We start from the raw sequence: 17,652 nt of genomic DNA, 5'->3' as shown, positions 1-17,652 counted from the left end.
CTAGGAAAATTTTAGAAAGAAAATAGAAAGTATTAGAAAGAAAGCCTGAATATGCAGGGGAGAGAGAGAGAAGGTAACTGCAGGAGCAGACTTCCTTACTAGGCTGGAGGAGCCGGATCCGCTGCACTGGTGATTCATTTAACAGGTACAGATGCAGGGGGTTGTTGTACATTTTGAAGGTGCAAGTGTCTTTTGATTGCTTCTGTTTTTCATGTGAAATAAGAATTGCGGTCATAAGGTAGGCGAGGAGAGGGGAAAGGGTGTTGAACATTTGAGAGAAGAGATGTGAACTGCTTCACTTAGAGAGTCGGGGAGTAGCCTGCCCAGGGCAACTACGATTGTTGAGCAGCTCTGAGGACCCCCATGAGGATTGCAGCCTTAAATTTAAAGTGAATTTTGAAGGAAAAGGAGCACCATGCATGAAGAAGACCCCTGCTTCAGGGAGATGTGAGTAGAAACAAAAAAGCAAAGCATTCATCTAGTATTCATTTAACAAATATTTAGGGGGACTCTCCTACACAGAGGCACTGTTGCTGGGTCCTGGCTTGTCACTTAACAGCAGATCACAAGCATATTCAAGTTGGCTGTTCACACAAATCTGATTATTCATTATGCAAACAAAAAATATAAAAAGTTACCGTAGGATCTATTTATATGAATTGTTCTTAACTTTGAGGATGGGGGTTCTGACTCTTGGTAGCCTGAACAGCTTCTCAGAAAAATAAGCACATATACAAATTTGCAGACAATTGCAGGTGGTGTAGAACCACAAATTAAGAATCTCTCAAACTTTAGGGAAATAAAACTTACCTATTTTAAAGGGTGTATTGTTTTAGTATATTTCGAATGATTCAATTTACACAAAGCTTTCCATGAGCTACTTCGTGTTGTGTACTGGACATCTCAATAAGGGCTCAGAATGTGAAATTAGGTTTACAAAAAGTTGCAAAAATAGTATAGAGTACCCCTATGTTCTTAAGAATCCCTTAAAGTTAACATCTTACATAACCGTAGTACAATTATCAAAACTATTGATACAATAATATTATTACTTGATACACCTTGTTCAAATTTCGTCAGTTGTCCCATTCACGTCCTTTTTCTGTTCCAGGGTCCAATCCAGGATTTCACTTTGCGTTTAGTTGTCCTGGACTTGGCTTTTTTTTTTTCTTCTTCTTCTTTTTTTAATCCAAAAGGGCTATGTGTTCTTGGGCAAATTAATGTCCGAGTCTGTCTTCTGTCTTAATAGACGTGATGTGATTAAGAATCAAAAAAAAAAAATACATGTGGAATGTTTTCGGAAACTTCAAAGGTAACGAAATTGTTCTTACTGCTCAAAGCTGGGCATATCTAGTGTGGCCTTTCGTTCAAATTAAAACAAAAATAAAAATAGAAGCGTATTATTATTGTCAAGATGTTTGTCCCCAAGTAGGACCCGTAGCTTCTCCCTTGGCCGCCAGGATACGCTTCCTCTAATTGGGCAGCGTGTATCCGCGCTGACGCAGGAAGGCCGCCTCATTGGTCCGCGCAGTCGAGACTCAGGCGGCTTTTCTCTTAGCGCTCAAGGCGCCGATCCATTTCTCTTTCTCCAGCCGAGCGCTCCCTTCCTTCCGAAGTGCCAGCCTGAAGGGATCCAGACTGAGGTAGGCCGGGTAGCTGCACTGAGGTCAGCCGGGAAGAAGCGGCGGGTATGGAATACCGGTGGGAGGTGGTGGAATACGGGTGGTCGGCGAGCCTGGATGAGACGGTCTTGTCGGTGCGCCCCCTCGACCCCCACGCTCTCCGCGACTTCCCTGCCCAGTCTCCGCTGGCCCCACCTTCCTCGGGCTCCCCTAGAGCTTCCGCGCCCCTCCGCCGCGCTTCCGCTGGCCCCGCCCTCGACCCCCAAAGGTCCCGCCTCCTTCGCGAACCCTCCCGCTGGCCCCGCCCTCGACTCCTCCCCCGAAAGGCCCCGCCTCCTCCGCGCGCCCTCCCGCTGGCCTCCCCTCCGCCAGCTCTCCCGCTGGCCCCGCCCTCGACTCCTTCCCCAAAGGCCCCGCCTCCCACCAGCCCCTCCGCTGGCCCTGCGCTTGCTGCCTCCTCAGCGGCCCCGCCCTCACCGAGCACACATTCCTCCTCGTCTCTTTCTTCCCACCTTTACCGCCTTGGTCCCTCTGCCTCTTTAAGTTAGGTTTAGTCCCCCTATTTCTCTCCACCTCCCTGCGCCCGGCCGTGTACCTGCGCCTTTTTCTCAACCCTGCCACTTAGGTACCCCTCTCCTCATCTGACTGCCCGGGTCACCGGATTCCCCCACTGATTCAGGCTGCCTCAATATGAGCTTGACAGATTGTGTAGAGGCCTCGTGCTGGGCATTGGAGGTCTCTGTTTGCAAGACCTCCCCGACCGGTGGGAGAGTCACTTTGTAATGGAGTCTAACAGGCTCGGGGATGCCTTTAATCAAAGATGCATAGTATTGGGATGCTTAAAGGAAGGGGTGCTGGAGTTACAACCCCTCCTTGTGTGATCTGCAAGCAGGCCTGGCAGGGACTAAGCTGTACCTTTCTCCCAGAATGTACCAGGCTTCTTCTGATGCAGAAGCTTGTCTCTAACCATTGTCATTTAAACACTGGGGAGTGATTAAAATCTTGTCAGGGGCCCGTCTTTTAACCAAAGTTATTAGGGCTTCAGAGCCCATCCATCCTAACCATCGCTGTGCTGATTGGGAGGTGGAAGGCAAGAGACAGATGAATGATTGGCTTAGGCAAACAGTGAGTCAGCATCCCATTCTTGATGCTCTTTTTGGAGTTTCTCATGAGGATTCTTACCAATTTTTCAATTACCAGCAGTCTTACTTGGTAGGTAAACCAAAGAGTATGTGTAGATAAGACGTTCAGTCAGTCAGTAGTTTCCTCCAAGCCACCACCCTACTTCAGTGTATACTATTCAGAAGACAGTGACTCACACCTTCATTCTCTTGGAGTCAGGAATCCCTGGGGTCTGAGCCCAGCTCCGCCATTTGCTGTAAAGTTTGGCAGAGAAATTTTATCTGAGCCTCAATTTTACCTTCTACAGAAAGAGCATGATAAACCCTATCATGCATGGTCATGGTATGGATGTGCTGAGATCCTACTTATGAAAACAGTCACTCTTACGGTCCTGTGCATAATAGGATCTGAGCACAGGTGATCCCTAACTCTTCAGATTCATGTCTGTCTGATTCAAGCCAGCATAGAGCCTGCTATGTCGCCCTCTCCCAGGCACCATGACGACCCTGGATGATAAGTTACTGGGGGAGAAGCTGCAGTACTACTACAGCAGCAGCGAGGATGAAGACAGCGACCACGAGGACAAGGACAGAGGCAGGGGTGCCCTGGCCGGCAGTTCCATGCCTGCAGATGCTGAGTTGGCAGGCGAAGGCATCTCAGTTAACACAGGTACTGGAAATCCTGTGCTCTGAGAACAGGTTTAAAAAATGTCCATTGAATATGTATCAGAAGTCTTGTGATCACTTCTTTTCTTTCAAACTAAAATTTTTAAATTTTATTTTATTTACTTTTTTTTTTTTTTTTTTTTTTTGGCGGTACGCAGGCCTCTCACTGCTGTGGCCTCTCCTGTTGCGGAGCATAGGCTCCAGACGCGCAGGCTCAGCGGCCGTGGCTCACGGGCCCAGCCGCTCCACGGCATGTGGGATCCTCCTGGACCGGGGCACGAACCCGTGTCCCCTGCATTGGCAGGCGAACTCCCAACCACTGCGCCACCAGGGAAGCCCTATTTACTTTTTAATACAGTAGGTTCTTATTAGTCATCAATTTTGTACACATCAGTGTATACATGTCAATCCCAATCGCCCAATTCATCACACCACCATCCCCACCCCCCGGGGCTTTCCCCCCCGGGTGTCCATATGTTTGTTCTCTACATCTGTGTCTCAACTTCTGCCCTGCAAACCAGTTCATCTGTACCATTTTTCTAGGTTCCACATACATGCGTTAATACGCGATATTTGTTTTTCTCTTTCTGACTAACTTCACTCTGTATGACAATCTCTAGATCCATCCACATCTCCACAAATGACCCAATTTCGTTCCTTTTTATGGCTGAGTAATATTCCATTGTATATATGTACCACATCTTCTTTATCCATTTGTCTGTCGATGGGCATTAAGGTTGCTTCCATGACCTGGCTATTGTAAATAGTGCTGCAATGAACATTGGGGTGCCTGTGTCTTTTTGAATTATGGTTTTCTCTGGGTATATGCCCAGTAGTGGGATTGCTGGATCATATGGTAATTCTATTTTTAGTTTTTTAAGGAACCTCCATACTGTTCTCCATAGTGGCTGTATCAATTTACATTCCCACCAACAGTGCAAGAGGGTTCCCTTTTTTCCACACCCACTCCAGCATTTGTTGTTCGTAGATTTTCTGATGATGCCCATTCTAACTGGTGTAAGGTGGTACCTCATTGTAATTTTGACTTACATTTCTCTAAAAATTAATGATGTTGAGCAGCTTTTCATGTGCTTCTTGGCCATCCATATGTCTTCTTTGGAGAAATGTCTATTTAGGTCTTCTGCCCATTTTTGGATTGGGTTGTGTTTTTTTTGATATTGAGCTGCATGAGCTGTTTATATATTTTGGAGATTAATCCTTTGTCTGTTGCTTCATTTGCAAATAGTTTCTCCCATTCTGAGGGTTGTCTTTTCGTCTTGTTTATCGTTTCCTTTGCTGTGCAAAACCTTTGAAGTTTCATTAGGTCCCATTTGTTTATTTTTGTTTTTATTTCCATTACTCTAGGAGGTGGGTCAAAAAAGATCTTGCTGTGATTTATGTCAAAGAATGTTCTTCCTATGTTTTGCTCTAAGAGTTTTATAGTGTCCGTCTTACATTTAGGTCTCTAATCCATTTTGAGTTTATTTTTGTGTATGGTGTTAAGGAGTGTTCTAATTTCATTCTTTTACATGTAGCTGTCCAGTTTTCCCAGCACCACTTATTGAAGAGGCTGTCTTTTCTCCATTGTATATCCTTGCCTCCTTTGTCATAGATTAGTTGACCATAGGTGCTTTGGTTCGTCTCTGGGCTTTCTATCTTGTTCCATTGATCTATGTTTCTGTTTTTGTGCCAGTACCATATTGTCTTGATTACTGTAGCTTTGTAGTATAGTCTGAAGTCAGGGAGTCTGATTCTTCCAGGTCTGTTTTTTTCCCTTAAGACTGCTTTGGCTATTCGGGGCTTTTGTGTCTCCATACAAATTTTAAGATTTTTTTGTTCTAGTTCCGTAAAAACTGCCATTGTAATTTGATTGGGATTGCATTGAATCTGTAGATTCCTTTGGGTAGTATAGTCATTTTCACAATATTGATTCTTCCAATCCAAGAACATGGTATATCTCTCCATCTGTTGGTATCATCTTTAATTTCTTTCATCAGTGTCTTATAGTTTTCTACATACAGGTCTTTTGTCTCCCTAGGTAGGTTTATTCCTAGGTATTTTATTCTTTTTGTTGCAGTGGTAAATGGGAGTGTTTCTTTAATTTCTCTTTCAAATTTTTCATCATCAGTGTATAGGAATGCAAGAGATTTCTGTGCATTAATTTTATATCCTGCAACTTCACTAAATTCATTGATTAGCTCTAGTAGTTTTCTGGTGGAATTTTGAGGATTCTCTACGTATAGTAGCATGTCATCTTCAAACAGTGACAGTTTTACTTCTTCTTTTCCAATTTGTATTCCTTTATTTCCTTTTCTTCTCTGACTGCCATGGCTAGGACTTCCAAAACTATGTTGAATAACAGTGGTGAGAGTAGACATCCTTGTCTTGTTCCTGATTTTGGAGGAAATGCTTTCAGTTTTTCACTGTTGAGAATGATGTTTGCTGTGGGTTTGTCATATATGGCCTTTATTATGTTGAGGTAGGTTCCCTCTCTGCCCACTTTCTGGAGAGTTTTTATCATAAATGGGTGTTGAATTTTGTCAAAAGCTTTCTCTGCATCTACTGAGATGATCATATGGTTTGTTTTTTTGCGGTACACGGGCCTCTCACTGTTGTGGCCTCTCCCGTTGCGGAGCACAGGCTCCAGACACGCAAGGTCAGCGGCCATGGCTCATGGGCCCAGCCGCTCCGCGGCATGTGGGATCTTCCCGGACCAGGGCTCGAACCCGCGTCCCTTACATCGGCAGGTGGACTCTCAACCACTGCGCCACCAGGGAAGCCCAATCATATGGTTTTTCTCCTTCAGTTTGTTAATAAGGTGTATCACATTGATTGACTTGCATATATTGAAGAATCCTTGCATCCCTGGGATAAATCCCACGTGGTCATGGTGTATGATCCTTTGAATGTGTTGTTGGATTCTGTTTGCTAGTATTTTGTTGAGGATTTTTGCGTCTATATTCATCAGTCATATGGGTCTGTAATTTTCTTTTTTTGTAGTATCTTTGTCTCGTTTTGGTATCAGGGTGATGGTGGCCTCATAGAATGAGTTTGGGAGTGTTCCTTCCTCTGTACGTTTTTGGAAGAGTTTGAGAAGGATGGATGTTAGCTCTTCTCTAAATGTTTGATAGAATTCACCTGTGAAGCCATCTGGTCCTGGACTTTTGTTCGTTGGAAGATTTTTTTTTTTTTTTTTTTTTTTTTGTGGTACGCGGGCCTCTCACTGTTGTGGCCTCTCCCGTTGCGGAGCACAGGCTCCGGACACGCAGGCTCAGCGGCCATGGGTCACTGGCCCAGCTGCTCTGCGTCATGTGGGATATTCCTGGACCGGAGCACGAACCCGCGACCCCTGCATCGGCAGGCGGAACCCCAACCACTGCGCCACCAGGGAAGCCCTGTTGGAAGATTTCTAATCACAGTTTCAATATCAGTGCTTGTGGTTGGTCTGTTCATATTTTCTATTTCTTCTTGGTTCAGTCTTGGAAGGTTATACCTTTCTAAGAATTTGTCCATTTCTTCCAGGTTGTCCATTTTATTGGCATAGAGTTGCTTGTAGTAGGCTCTTAGGATGCTTTGTATTTCTGCGGTGTCTGTTGTAACTTCTCCTTTTTCATTTCTAATTTTATTGATTTGAGTCCTCTCCCTCTTTTTCTACATGAGTCTGGCTAATGGTTTATCATTTTTGTTTATCTTCTCAAAGAACTAGCTTTTAGTTTTATTGATCTTTGCTATTGTTTTCTTTCTTTCTATTTCATTTATTTCTGATCTGATCTTTATGATTTCTTTCCTTCTGCTAACTTTGGGTTTTGTTTGTTCTTCTTTCTCTAGTTCCTTTAGGTGTAAGGTTAGATTGTTTATTTGAGATTTTTCTTGTTTCTTGAGGTAGGCTTGTATATCTATAAACTTCCCTCTTAGAACAGCTTTTGCTGCATCCCATAGGGTTTGGATCGTCATGTTTTCATTGTCATTTGTCTGTAGGTATTTTTTGATTTCCTCTTTTATTTCTTCAGTGATGTCTTGGTTATTTAATAACGTATTGTTTAGCCTCCATGTGTTTGTGTTTTTTACATTTTTTTCCCTGTAATTCATTTTTAGTCTCATAGGGTTGTGGTCAGAAAAGATGCTTGATATGATTTCAATTATCTTAAATTTACTGAGTCTTGATTTGTGACCCAAGATGTGATCTATCCTGGAGAATGTTCCCTGTGCCCTTGAGAAGAAAGTGTAATCTGCTGTTTTTGGATGGAATGTCCTATAAATATCAATTAAATCTATCTGGTCTATTGTGTCATTTAAAGCTTGTGTTTCCTTATTAATTTTCAATTTGGATGATCTGTCCGTTGGTGTAAGTGAGGTGTTAAAGTCCCCCACTATTACTGTGTTACTGTCAATTTCCTCTTTTATAGCTGTTAGCAGTTGCCTTATGTATTGAGGTGCTCCTATGTTGGGTGCATATATATTTATAATTGTTATATTCTTCTTGGATTGATCCCTTGATCATTATGTAGTGTCCTTCCTTGTCTCCTGTAACATTCTTTATTTTAAATTCTATTTTATCTGATATGAGTATTGCTACTCCAGCTTTCTTTTAATTTCCATTTGCATGGAATATCTTTTTCCATCCCCTCACTTTCAGTCTATATGTGTCCCTAGGTCTGAAGTGGGTCTCTTGTAGACAGCATATAGATGTGTCTTGTTTTTGTATCCATTCAGTAAGCCCATGTCTTTTGGTTGGAGTATTTAATCCATTCACGTTTAAGGTAATTATTGATATGTATGTTCCTATGGCCATTTTCTTAATTGTTTTGGGTTTTTTTGTAGGTTCTTTTCTTGTCTTGTGTTTCCCACTTAGAGAAGTTCCTGTAGCATTTGTTGTAGAGCTGGTTTTGTGGTGCTGAATTCTCTTGGCTTTTGCTTATCTGTAAAGCTTTTGATTTCTCCATCTAATCTGAATGAGATCCTTGCCACGTAGAGTAATCTTGGTTGTAGGTTCTTCCCTTTCATCACTTTAAGTATATCATGCCACTCTCTTCTGGCTTATAGAGTTTCTGCTGAGAAATCAGCTCTTAACCTTATGGGAGTTTCCTTGTATGTTATTTGTCATTTTTCCCTTGCTGCTTTCAATAATTTTTCTTTGTCTTTAATTTTTGCCAGTGTGATTACTATGTGTCTCGGTGTGTTTCTCCTTGGGTTTATCCTGTATGGGGCTCTCTGCGCTTCCTGGACTTGGGTGGCTATTTCCTTTCCCATGTTAGGGAAATTTTCGACTATAATCTCTTCAAATATTTTCTTGGGTCCTTTCTCTCTCTCTTCTCCTTCTTGGACCCCTATAATGCGAATGTTGTTGCGTTTAATGTTGTCCCAGAGGTCTCTTAAGCTGTCTTCATTTCTTTTCATTCTTTTTTCTTTATTCTGTTCCTCAGCAGTGAATTACCATTCTATCTTCCAGGTCACTTATCCGTTCTTCTGCTTGTTATTCTGCTATCGATTACTTCTAGTGTAGTTTTCATTTCAGTTATTGTATTGTTCATCTCTGTTTGTTTGTTCTTTAATTCTTCTAGGTCTTTTTTTTTTTTTTAAGGTACGCGGGCCTCTCCCGTTGCGGAGCACAGGCAGGCGGACTCTCAACCACTGCGCCACCGGGGAAGCCCTCTTCTAGGTCTTTGTTAAACATTTCTTGCATTTTCTCGATCTTTGCCTCCATTGTTTTTCCAAGGTCCTGCATCACCTTCACTATCATTATTCTGAATGTTTTTTCTGGAAGGTTGCCTATCTCCACTTCATTTAGTTATTTTTCTGGGGTTTTATCTTGATCCTTCATCTGGTACATAGCCCTCTGCCTTTTCATCTTGTCTATCTTTCTGTGAATGTGGATTTTGTTCCACAGGCTGCAGGACTGTAGTTATTCTTGCTTCTGCTGTCTGCCCTCTGGTGCATGAGGCTATCTAAGAGGCTTGTGTAAGTTTCCTGATGGGAGGGACTGGTGGTGGGTCGTGATCACTTCTAATTCCAGACCCGCATCCAGAGATAACCTAATGTTACCATTTCACCGTGCGTGGTTCTAGCCATTTCACTGCACAATACGAATGTGTATGCATAGCAACATGCTGATGATTAAAACAGACTTGCCTGCGTTTGAATCCAGCTTCTCAAATTGATAGGTGTTTGATATCACCTAAATCATGGGTATGAGTATATTGGTAGTGTAAATTCCAAGAAATGGCATATTTACACTTTTACATTTTATTATTTCCAAATTGCTGTCAGTTGAGTTGGTACTGGTTTATAGTTTAAGCAGGAGTGTGATATTTCCCCATATATGTGACCTTCTACTATGTTATCAGACTTTTTGATCTTTGCCATCCTTACGGATGGCAAATGGGAACTCACCATAGTTTTATTTTCTATCTTTTTAGGAGTGATGTTGAGCCTCTTTTCATAATTTTAAAGGTTGTATTCATATCCTTTGCTCATTTTTGAAATTGGGTAGTTGGTCTTTTTCTTCTTAGGGAGCTATATATTAAGGAAATTAATCTGTGGTTTGAGTTGCAAATATTTCTACCAGTTTATTGTTTGACTCTTGGCTTTTGTTCTTATCCTGGCAGAAAGTTTTTTTAATTGTTATGTGCTTGAAAGCATTATTTTAGTTTCTTAGTTTTGTTTCTTATGTAAAAGGCCTTTCTTCACTCCAGGATTATAAAAAGACAGTCCCATGCCTTTTTTTTTTTTTTTAGTATTTTTATGATTTTTTTTTTTAACACAACGATTTATCTGGAATTCGTTTCCATGCAAGGTATGTGGTAGGACTCCAACTTAATTTTTTTTGGATTGCTGCCCAGTTGTTTCAGCATCATTTATTGAATAAACCATCTTTTCTCCATTGTTTTGAAATGTCAGTTTTATCACGTACTGAATTTCTGCTTATATTTGCGTCTTCAGTCATACTTTGTAGTCTCTTCCACTGATTTGTTTTTTACTGTGCTATATCACACTGTTTTTAAGTATCGTGTTATAATATGTTTTAGTATCTGGTAGGTCTGGTCCCCCCGCATACAATACCCTTCCATTTTTATTATTATTTCCTTAACTTTTGCTTTCTTATTATTTTCTTAACTTTTGCTTTCTTATTTTTCCACCGCAAATTCAGGAGCAGGCACATGTGTGTAATCACAGACTTTCATCAGAAACGCATTAAATATATGGATTAATTTGGGGATAATTGGTACCCTTGTGATGTTGCATCTTCCTAGCCAGGAATACGGCGTTGCTCCATTTATTCAGGGCTTTTGTAGTGTTTCTTGGCATCATTTTAAAGTTTTCTTTATACAGATGTTTATATTTTTGTCTCAGTGGCTTGTGACAACAAAGGTTTATTTCTCAGTCATGTTACGTGCTGCCTGTTGGGGTCAGCAGCTGCCCCGCTTCTGCTTTGTATGTCCTATCATCCAGGAACGAGGCTCAAGGAGCAGCCCCTGTCTGAGACATGCTGTTCTCATGACCAAGTATAGAGAGCAAGAGAGGGCTGTTGGAAACATGTAGTGACTCATTGCGTTTTTGCTCAGAATCCATTGGCCACAGCAAGTCAATGGGCAAGCCCCACATCAGTGGGCTGGGGATACACGTTCTCATCCCACAGGAGGTATTGCAAGTCATGTGGTAAGGGGCAGGTCTATATAGCATGGGGACAGGGGGGTTTGGGGGTAGCTTGACTAACAGAACAACCTGCCACAATCTTGTTAAAAAAGTCAGATAGGGCTTCCCTGGTGGTGCAGTGGTTGAGAGTTCGCCTGCCGATGCAGGGGACGCGGGTTCATGCCCCGGTCCGGGAAGATCCCACATGCCGCAGAGCGGCTGGGCCTGTGAGCCATGGCCGCTGAGCCTGCACGTCCGGAGCCTGTGCTCTGCAAGGGGAGAGGCCACGACAGTGAGAGGCCCACGTACTGCAAAAAAAAAAAAAAAAAAAAAAGTCAGATAATACAGAAGCATAGTAAGAAAAAAGTAAAAGTTCTCTCTCACCAGTCCCCTTAGATCTCACTGCCTAGAGACAACCACTGTTAACAGTTTACCTATTTTTCTATGGACATACAAATGTACATGCACATATACAAATATCTGTAAATATTTATACATGGACATACAGTTCTTTTTCTAAAAATTAAAGGATCATACCATGATACTGTTCTGCATTTTGCTTTTTTTTTTGACCTAATATGTTTGGACATTTTTCATGGCAGGGAACATATAGCTGCCTCATTCTTTCTAAGAGTCACTTTGTTTTCCTTTGAGTAGATGAATCTGAATTTATTTCACACATCTCCTAATGTTGGGCCTTCGCATGGCCCTTTAATTTGCAAACTGGGCTGCCTTGGACGTGGTTGCGTGTAGACCACGCTGCCCTGTGTGAGTGTCACTGTGGTGTCGATGGAGCCAGCTTTAGACAGATGTGCGCTGGCCCATAATCCCTCGCTCATCCTTGGTCACCTCCACGTTCACCCCACCTCAGGTCCAAAAGGCGTGATCAATGACTGGCGCCGCTTCAAACAGCTGGAGACGGAGCAGCGGGAGGAGCAGTGCCGGGAGATGGAGAAGCTGATCAAGAAGCTGTCCATGAGCTGCAGGTCCCATGTGGACGAAGAGGAGGAGCAGCGGAAGCAGAAGGACCTCCAGGAGAAGATCAGTGGGAAGGTAATTAGAAGCGCCCAGGCCTTTCTCAGAGGCTACCCTGGCTGCTGGGCTTAGTGATTCAAGAGGCGGAAGGGTTTGATTTGGCCTCCAAGAAGCGGTGCAGGGCTTCCCAGGTGGTGCAGTGGTTAAGAATCCGCCTGCCAATGCAGGGGACACGGGTTCGAGCCCTGGTCCAGGAAGATCCCACATGCCGCAGAGCAACTAAGCCCGTGCGCCACAACTACTGAGCCCATGTGCCACAACTGCTGAAGCCCTCGCGCCTAGAGCCTGTGTTCCGTAACAAGAGAAGCCACCGCAATCAGAAGCCCGCGCACCGCAGTGAAGAGTAGCCCCCACTCACTGCAACTAGAGAAAGCTGTGCAGCAACGAAGACTCAGTGCAGCCAAAAATAAATAAATAAAATAAATTTTAAAAAAGATACTAAGAAGCAGTGCAGTGCAGGAGAAAGTGCAGTCATGTCATAGCTTGGCCACACCTGGGTTTGAATCTCAGCTGTGCCACTAGTAACTGTGGGGATGTCTCTTCCACTCTGGCTCTGGTTTGTCGTTGGTTAAATGAGGTCAGTCTCTCGATACAGTGCCCATCACAGGCCGGTTGAAAGTGATCAGGAAATGTGAGTTTCCTGTCCTTTCTCAAGGTCTTACCTTGAGCCAGAAACAAACCTCTGAGATTGGGAGATATTATCCCCATTTTACAGATGGTGAAACCAAAGCTGAGAGGTGGGAGGGGACTTGTTCAGGGCAGTGCAATTAAGAAATGCTAATAGGAACTAGGATTCTAACCCAGATTTTCCTGTTCTTTCCATGATGTTGTTCTGTTTCATCTGAAGCCTATTCATGAGAATTTATTTTAGTGAAGCAATACAGTAGAAGCGGGCAGACACTGTGGAAGATATTTGGAACTAGGTCCCTGACTCTCTCTTACCTTCCCAAAGTGTTCTTCAAAAGGATCCTTTAATTCCCCACCATGCTCTCTGACCACGGAAGGATGTCTAGAAGTGCCTGAAATCATTTGGCTGTGGCCCAAAGCAGCTCTTGGCTGGAAATACCCGCCGGGGTCGGGGAGCAGACAAGAGGATTAAGTGAGGAGTTTGCCTTGACCAGGAGGATGATTTCAGGGCATTAGACTCAAGCAAGACCATAACAGGTCAGAAAGAACCGCTGTGGTGGGGGAGCAGTGAGAGGGGAAGAAGAATGGCTCTGGCTGTGATGCAGTAACAACACGTGTCCTGATCTGGTGTGGCCTCCCAGCCGCCACCCTCTCATCTGTGCCAGGGTAGGCAGAGCTGGGCTTCATCACAGGAGCAGGGATGTCTTGCTACACCAGGGCAGGAGAGGGAGAATGCTTTTGTAATGGAAGCTGGCTTCAGGACAACATGCCCACGGCTCACAGCGCTTCCTTGTGCTGCGGTGGAGACCAGACAAAGCCACACAGCACATGATCACATGGGGCAGTCCTGCTGGGTTGTTGCAATGAGACAGAACTGGCAACTGCCTGAATGCCAGAAGTAGGGAGTGGCTAAGCAAAATAGGCCACATTATTTATAATTTTATAAAACATGTTTGGAAGCATGAGGAATAATTTATGATATAATAGTGCTAAGTGGCAAAAGCAGGCTATAGCTTAATTGGTACACCCACAGCTGCTGTTATAAAAGCAGAAATGGTTTTAGCACATGACTGGTAATAAAAAGAAGAATAGATTTTTAGAATGTGTGTGGCTGTATGTTTTGGCGTGGGAGGCAAGGAGGGTGGCGCAGGGCAGGGATTATGAGTGTTCAGCTTCCTTAATGTCCTGTTGTCTTTTCAACAAAAACAAAACAGTGGATAAAATAATTAATCCATTGTCAGGACTGACAAAAAGACAAAAGCTCACGAAGTGATGTTATCTGATGCTGCCTGTCTGGATGGAGAGGCGCCATGACACAGTAGTTGAAAGCCTGGGTTTTTTAAAAAATCTAGTTTGAATCCTGGTCTTATACTTGCTACCTATGTGAACTTATACAGATAGTCTCAAGTCTCAGAACCTCATTTGTAAAGTGGGGGTAATAAAAGTCCCTTCCCGATGGGGTTATCAGAAGATTTCAGTAACGCATCTAGAGTATTAGCGTGGCGCCTCATACATCTTGTGTCACCCATGTCACTGTTGGGTTTATGTTTCTTACGCTCACTTGCTGGTCCTCCCGCAGATGACTCTGAAGGACTTTGCCATGATGAACGAGGACCAAGACGACGAGGAGTTCCTGCAGCGGTACCGGAAGCAGAGGATGGAAGAGATGCGGCAGCAGCTCCACCAGGGGCCCCAGTTCAAGCAGGTTTTTGAAATCCCCAGTGGAGAAGGGTTTCTGGACATGATTGACAAAGAACAGAAGAGCACCCTCATCATGGTCCATATTTACGAGGACGGCATCCCAGGGACCGAAGCCATGAACGGTTGCATGATCTGCCTGGCCGCGGAGTACCCAGCCGTCAAGTTCTGCCGGGTGAAGAGCTCGGTGATCGGGGCCAGCAGTCGCTTCACCAGGAACGCCCTTCCCGCCCTGCTCATCTACAAGGGGGGCGAGCTGATTGGCAACTTTGTCCGTGTCACTGACCAGCTGGGGGAAGATTTCTTTGCGGTGGACCTTGAAGCTTTCCTCCAGGAGTTTGGATTGCTTCCAGAAAAGGAAGTCTTGTTGGTAACCTCTGTGCGTAACTCAGCCACCTGCCACAGCGAGGATAGCGATTTGGAAATAGATTGAATGGCTGGGCTGGTGGCATAAATTTCTCATTGTTTGGGCTGGAAGACACACGTCCTTGTGTTTATTTTCGTTCTTTTCTGTGTCTTCTGGCTTTTCTGCTGTTCTTTGTAGTCCCTTTTATGATATGTCAAGTCAAGAAATTCTTCTATCAAATCAGAATGCTGAATCACCTTGTGGCTATCCATAAAGTGACCTAACATTGTATAAACAGGAAGCCAGGCTTTTGAACTGTTTACTTAAGATTCTCTAGCATGACATCTCTGTTATTGTTTCCAGTCAGTATTTACATAGCATCCTGAAGACAGTGTCCTGGAAATTGTCTTCAGATGATCTCAGAGGTCTCTGCCAGGTCCGGGAATATAATTCTATGGTTAGTGTGTTATTTGCAACATAAGTAATACATTTCCTTCATCAAATGATTGTAAATTATATTTACTTATAATCAGACTCATAGTCTTAGAAGGCAGTTAAATATTTTCCCCCTAGACCGTATTCTCTCCCAGGGTCTTGTTTAAAGGTTCCAGACCGTGTATGTTTGCCCCATCAAGAGGGGGGTGACCTTTGTCGCCAGAGTCGATATCCTGCTCAAGCATTATTAAGTCTACAGTAGGGGAAGGATCGAGATGGACTGCCCTCTTGATGCTGAAAGACCAGCTTGGCTTGAAAATTAGAGCTGAGATAGAGCTGGGAAGCCTTTTTAAAGGAAGATCTTTCAATTAAGATACCCCTGCTCGTCTTTTTCTCTGTTTCTTTTTTATTTAACAAGGTAATTTTTTGGTTTCATGTAGCTTTTGTTAAAACTTTTTTGCATATTGGAAAAGTTAATATTCAATAGAATACAGAAAATACAGAAGCAAAACTAAGAAAATTAGAATAATCCTGCCACCTAGGGTAAAACACTATTAATATTTTGGGATATTTTTCCAAGGTGTTTTCTTTGTGTACACAGACATTTTGTTTGCTTATTAAACAAAACAGTGGGATCATTCTGAACATACTGTTTTATAGTATGGTCGGCTAATATAGCAAACGTTTTTCCATGTTATTAAACACTCTTTTACAACATTTTAAAGTGGCTATTTATACCGTTGTATAGGTGTGCTGTAATTTGCTTGGTGGTGTTCTCTTGAAAACAGCAAAGACTTTTTATTACAAAAGTAATTGATGTTCATTGTAGAAAATGTAACAAAAATTGTTAAGCTAAAAAGATTGAACAGCTTTGTAATTCCACCAACCAAAAATAATCCCTGTTAAATCATTTTTACAGGTATCTTTCTGGTCTTCTTTCTGTGTGTTTATAATAATGATTGTCTTTTGAGTTTTCTCCTCATGTTTTTTACTTTAAAATATGTACAGTGTAGGGCCAGGGAAAATGTAATCTGTAATTAAATGTTAGCTTTAAAGTTCAGTTTTGCTTTTCCTGGCTATTTAGGAATTGACTAACTGTAGAAGGGTCATGATAGTATCTCTTGTAGTTAATCAACAAAAAGAAAGTGCATGGTTTTTTAATTAAAAAAAACTCATTGTAGAAAGTGTGTGGAAAGTATAGAAAATTATTAGAGGCAGAGACAACTGTTGTCAGCGTTTTTATTTTCTTCCAGTTTTTTCAATATTTTTAATACATTGAGAGCTTTTTGAATTTAGTTCTGTGTTTTGTTTAATATTATATCAAATGCTTTGACATGTTATAAAAATTCTAAATAAATAATTTTTAACAGCCTGATAATATTCCATCACTTGGATATGCTATACTTTATTTAACCAGACCCTTAATATTGGATATTTAGATTCCTAGCTTTTTGCTAAAACACTTTGTATTTTGGGCTATATTTTGGATCATTCTCTTAGTATAGATTTCTAGAAGAGGAATTATTGGGTAATGGATAGAAACATTTTAAAAGCTTTTACAAGCCATCTACTGGTTCTCATTGGAGATGAAAATATATTGATATTATGATCTCCCAGAACCTTGACTTCACCTTTCAAGAGCAGAAATTCTAGGATAAAGTGAACAGACATGGAATGGGGAATTCTTAGAGTCTTAAATCTCCAACTCAGGGGTAATGCAAACAGCATGGGCTTTGGAGTCAGATCAAATACTGTCTGTTTCTCACTGGTGGTGGAGCTTCCGTTGAGGCACCTAGACTTCCTGAAACTCAGTTTCCTCGCCTTGGCAGTGGGAACAACAGTACCTCATGGGTTGTTCAGTGGTTCTCCATGTGTGGTTCAAGAACAGCAACATGAGATACACTGGGGAACTTGTTAGAAATGCAAAGTCTCAGGCTTCATCCCAGACCTACTGCATCGGAAATTCTGGAGTGGCTCGGCATACTTTTCACAAGCCCTCTAAGTGATTCTGAGGCTGGTTCAAGTTTGAGCATCACCAACCTGTGGGTTGAGGTGAGTGACAGCAGCTCTCACAAAACAAGGGCTCACTGCTGTTGGTTTCCTTTTTTATTTGAGTAGGGGAAGGGAGGAGTTAAAAATAGGACAGCATTGGGTTTCCCTGGTGGCGCAGTGGTTGAGAGTCTGCCTGCCGATGCAGGGGACGCGGGTTCGTGCCCCAGTCCAGGAGGATCCCACATGCCGTGGAGCGGCTGGGCCCGTGAGCCATGGCCGCTGAGCCTGTGTGTCCGGAGCCTGTGCTCCGCAACGGGAGAGGCCACAGCAGTGAGAGGCCCGCGTACTGCCAAAAAAAAAAAAAAATAGGACAGCATTCAGATCACTTCTCTTCCTCTTTGTTTATGTGATCCTCCTTTTTCGTCATAGACTTGGGGGAGGGAACAAGAAACTAATATTTGTCTATTACAAACTGTCT

General features: G+C 42.8%; 1 protein-coding gene across 1 annotated transcript; it reads left to right on the top strand.

Annotated features, from left to right (window-relative positions):
* The first annotated feature begins 710 nt into the window (after positions 1–710).
* PDCL (phosducin like) lies at positions 711–16,554 on the top strand. Its single transcript, XM_012532834.3, has 4 exons — positions 711–1,643; positions 3,237–3,413; positions 11,913–12,094; positions 14,283–16,554. The coding sequence occupies exons 2-4, from the start codon at positions 3,242–3,244 to the stop codon at positions 14,832–14,834; spliced, it is 906 nt and encodes a 301-aa protein (XP_012388288.1). The 5' UTR covers positions 711–1,643; positions 3,237–3,241; the 3' UTR covers positions 14,835–16,554.
* The last annotated feature ends 1,098 nt before the right edge of the window (positions 16,555–17,652 follow it).

The sequence above is a fragment of the Orcinus orca genome, chromosome 6 (genome assembly GCF_937001465.1).
Source record: "Orcinus orca chromosome 6, mOrcOrc1.1, whole genome shotgun sequence".
Lineage (NCBI taxonomy): Eukaryota > Metazoa > Chordata > Mammalia > Artiodactyla > Delphinidae > Orcinus > Orcinus orca.
This window is presented reverse-complemented; position numbering and strand designations above follow the sequence as displayed.

Bases quoted from the DNA above. Each gene is read 5' to 3' on its own strand.
- PDCL (XM_012532834.3), top strand. From the start codon at position 3,242: ATGACGACCCTGGATGATAAGTTACTGGGGGAGAAGCTGCAGTACTAC. The intron at 3,414-11,912 runs GTACTGGAAATC...ACCCCACCTCAG, and splicing joins AGGCATCTCAGTTAACACAG to GTCCAAAAGGCGTGATCAAT. The intron at 12,095-14,282 runs GTAATTAGAAGC...GTCCTCCCGCAG, and splicing joins AGGAGAAGATCAGTGGGAAG to ATGACTCTGAAGGACTTTGC.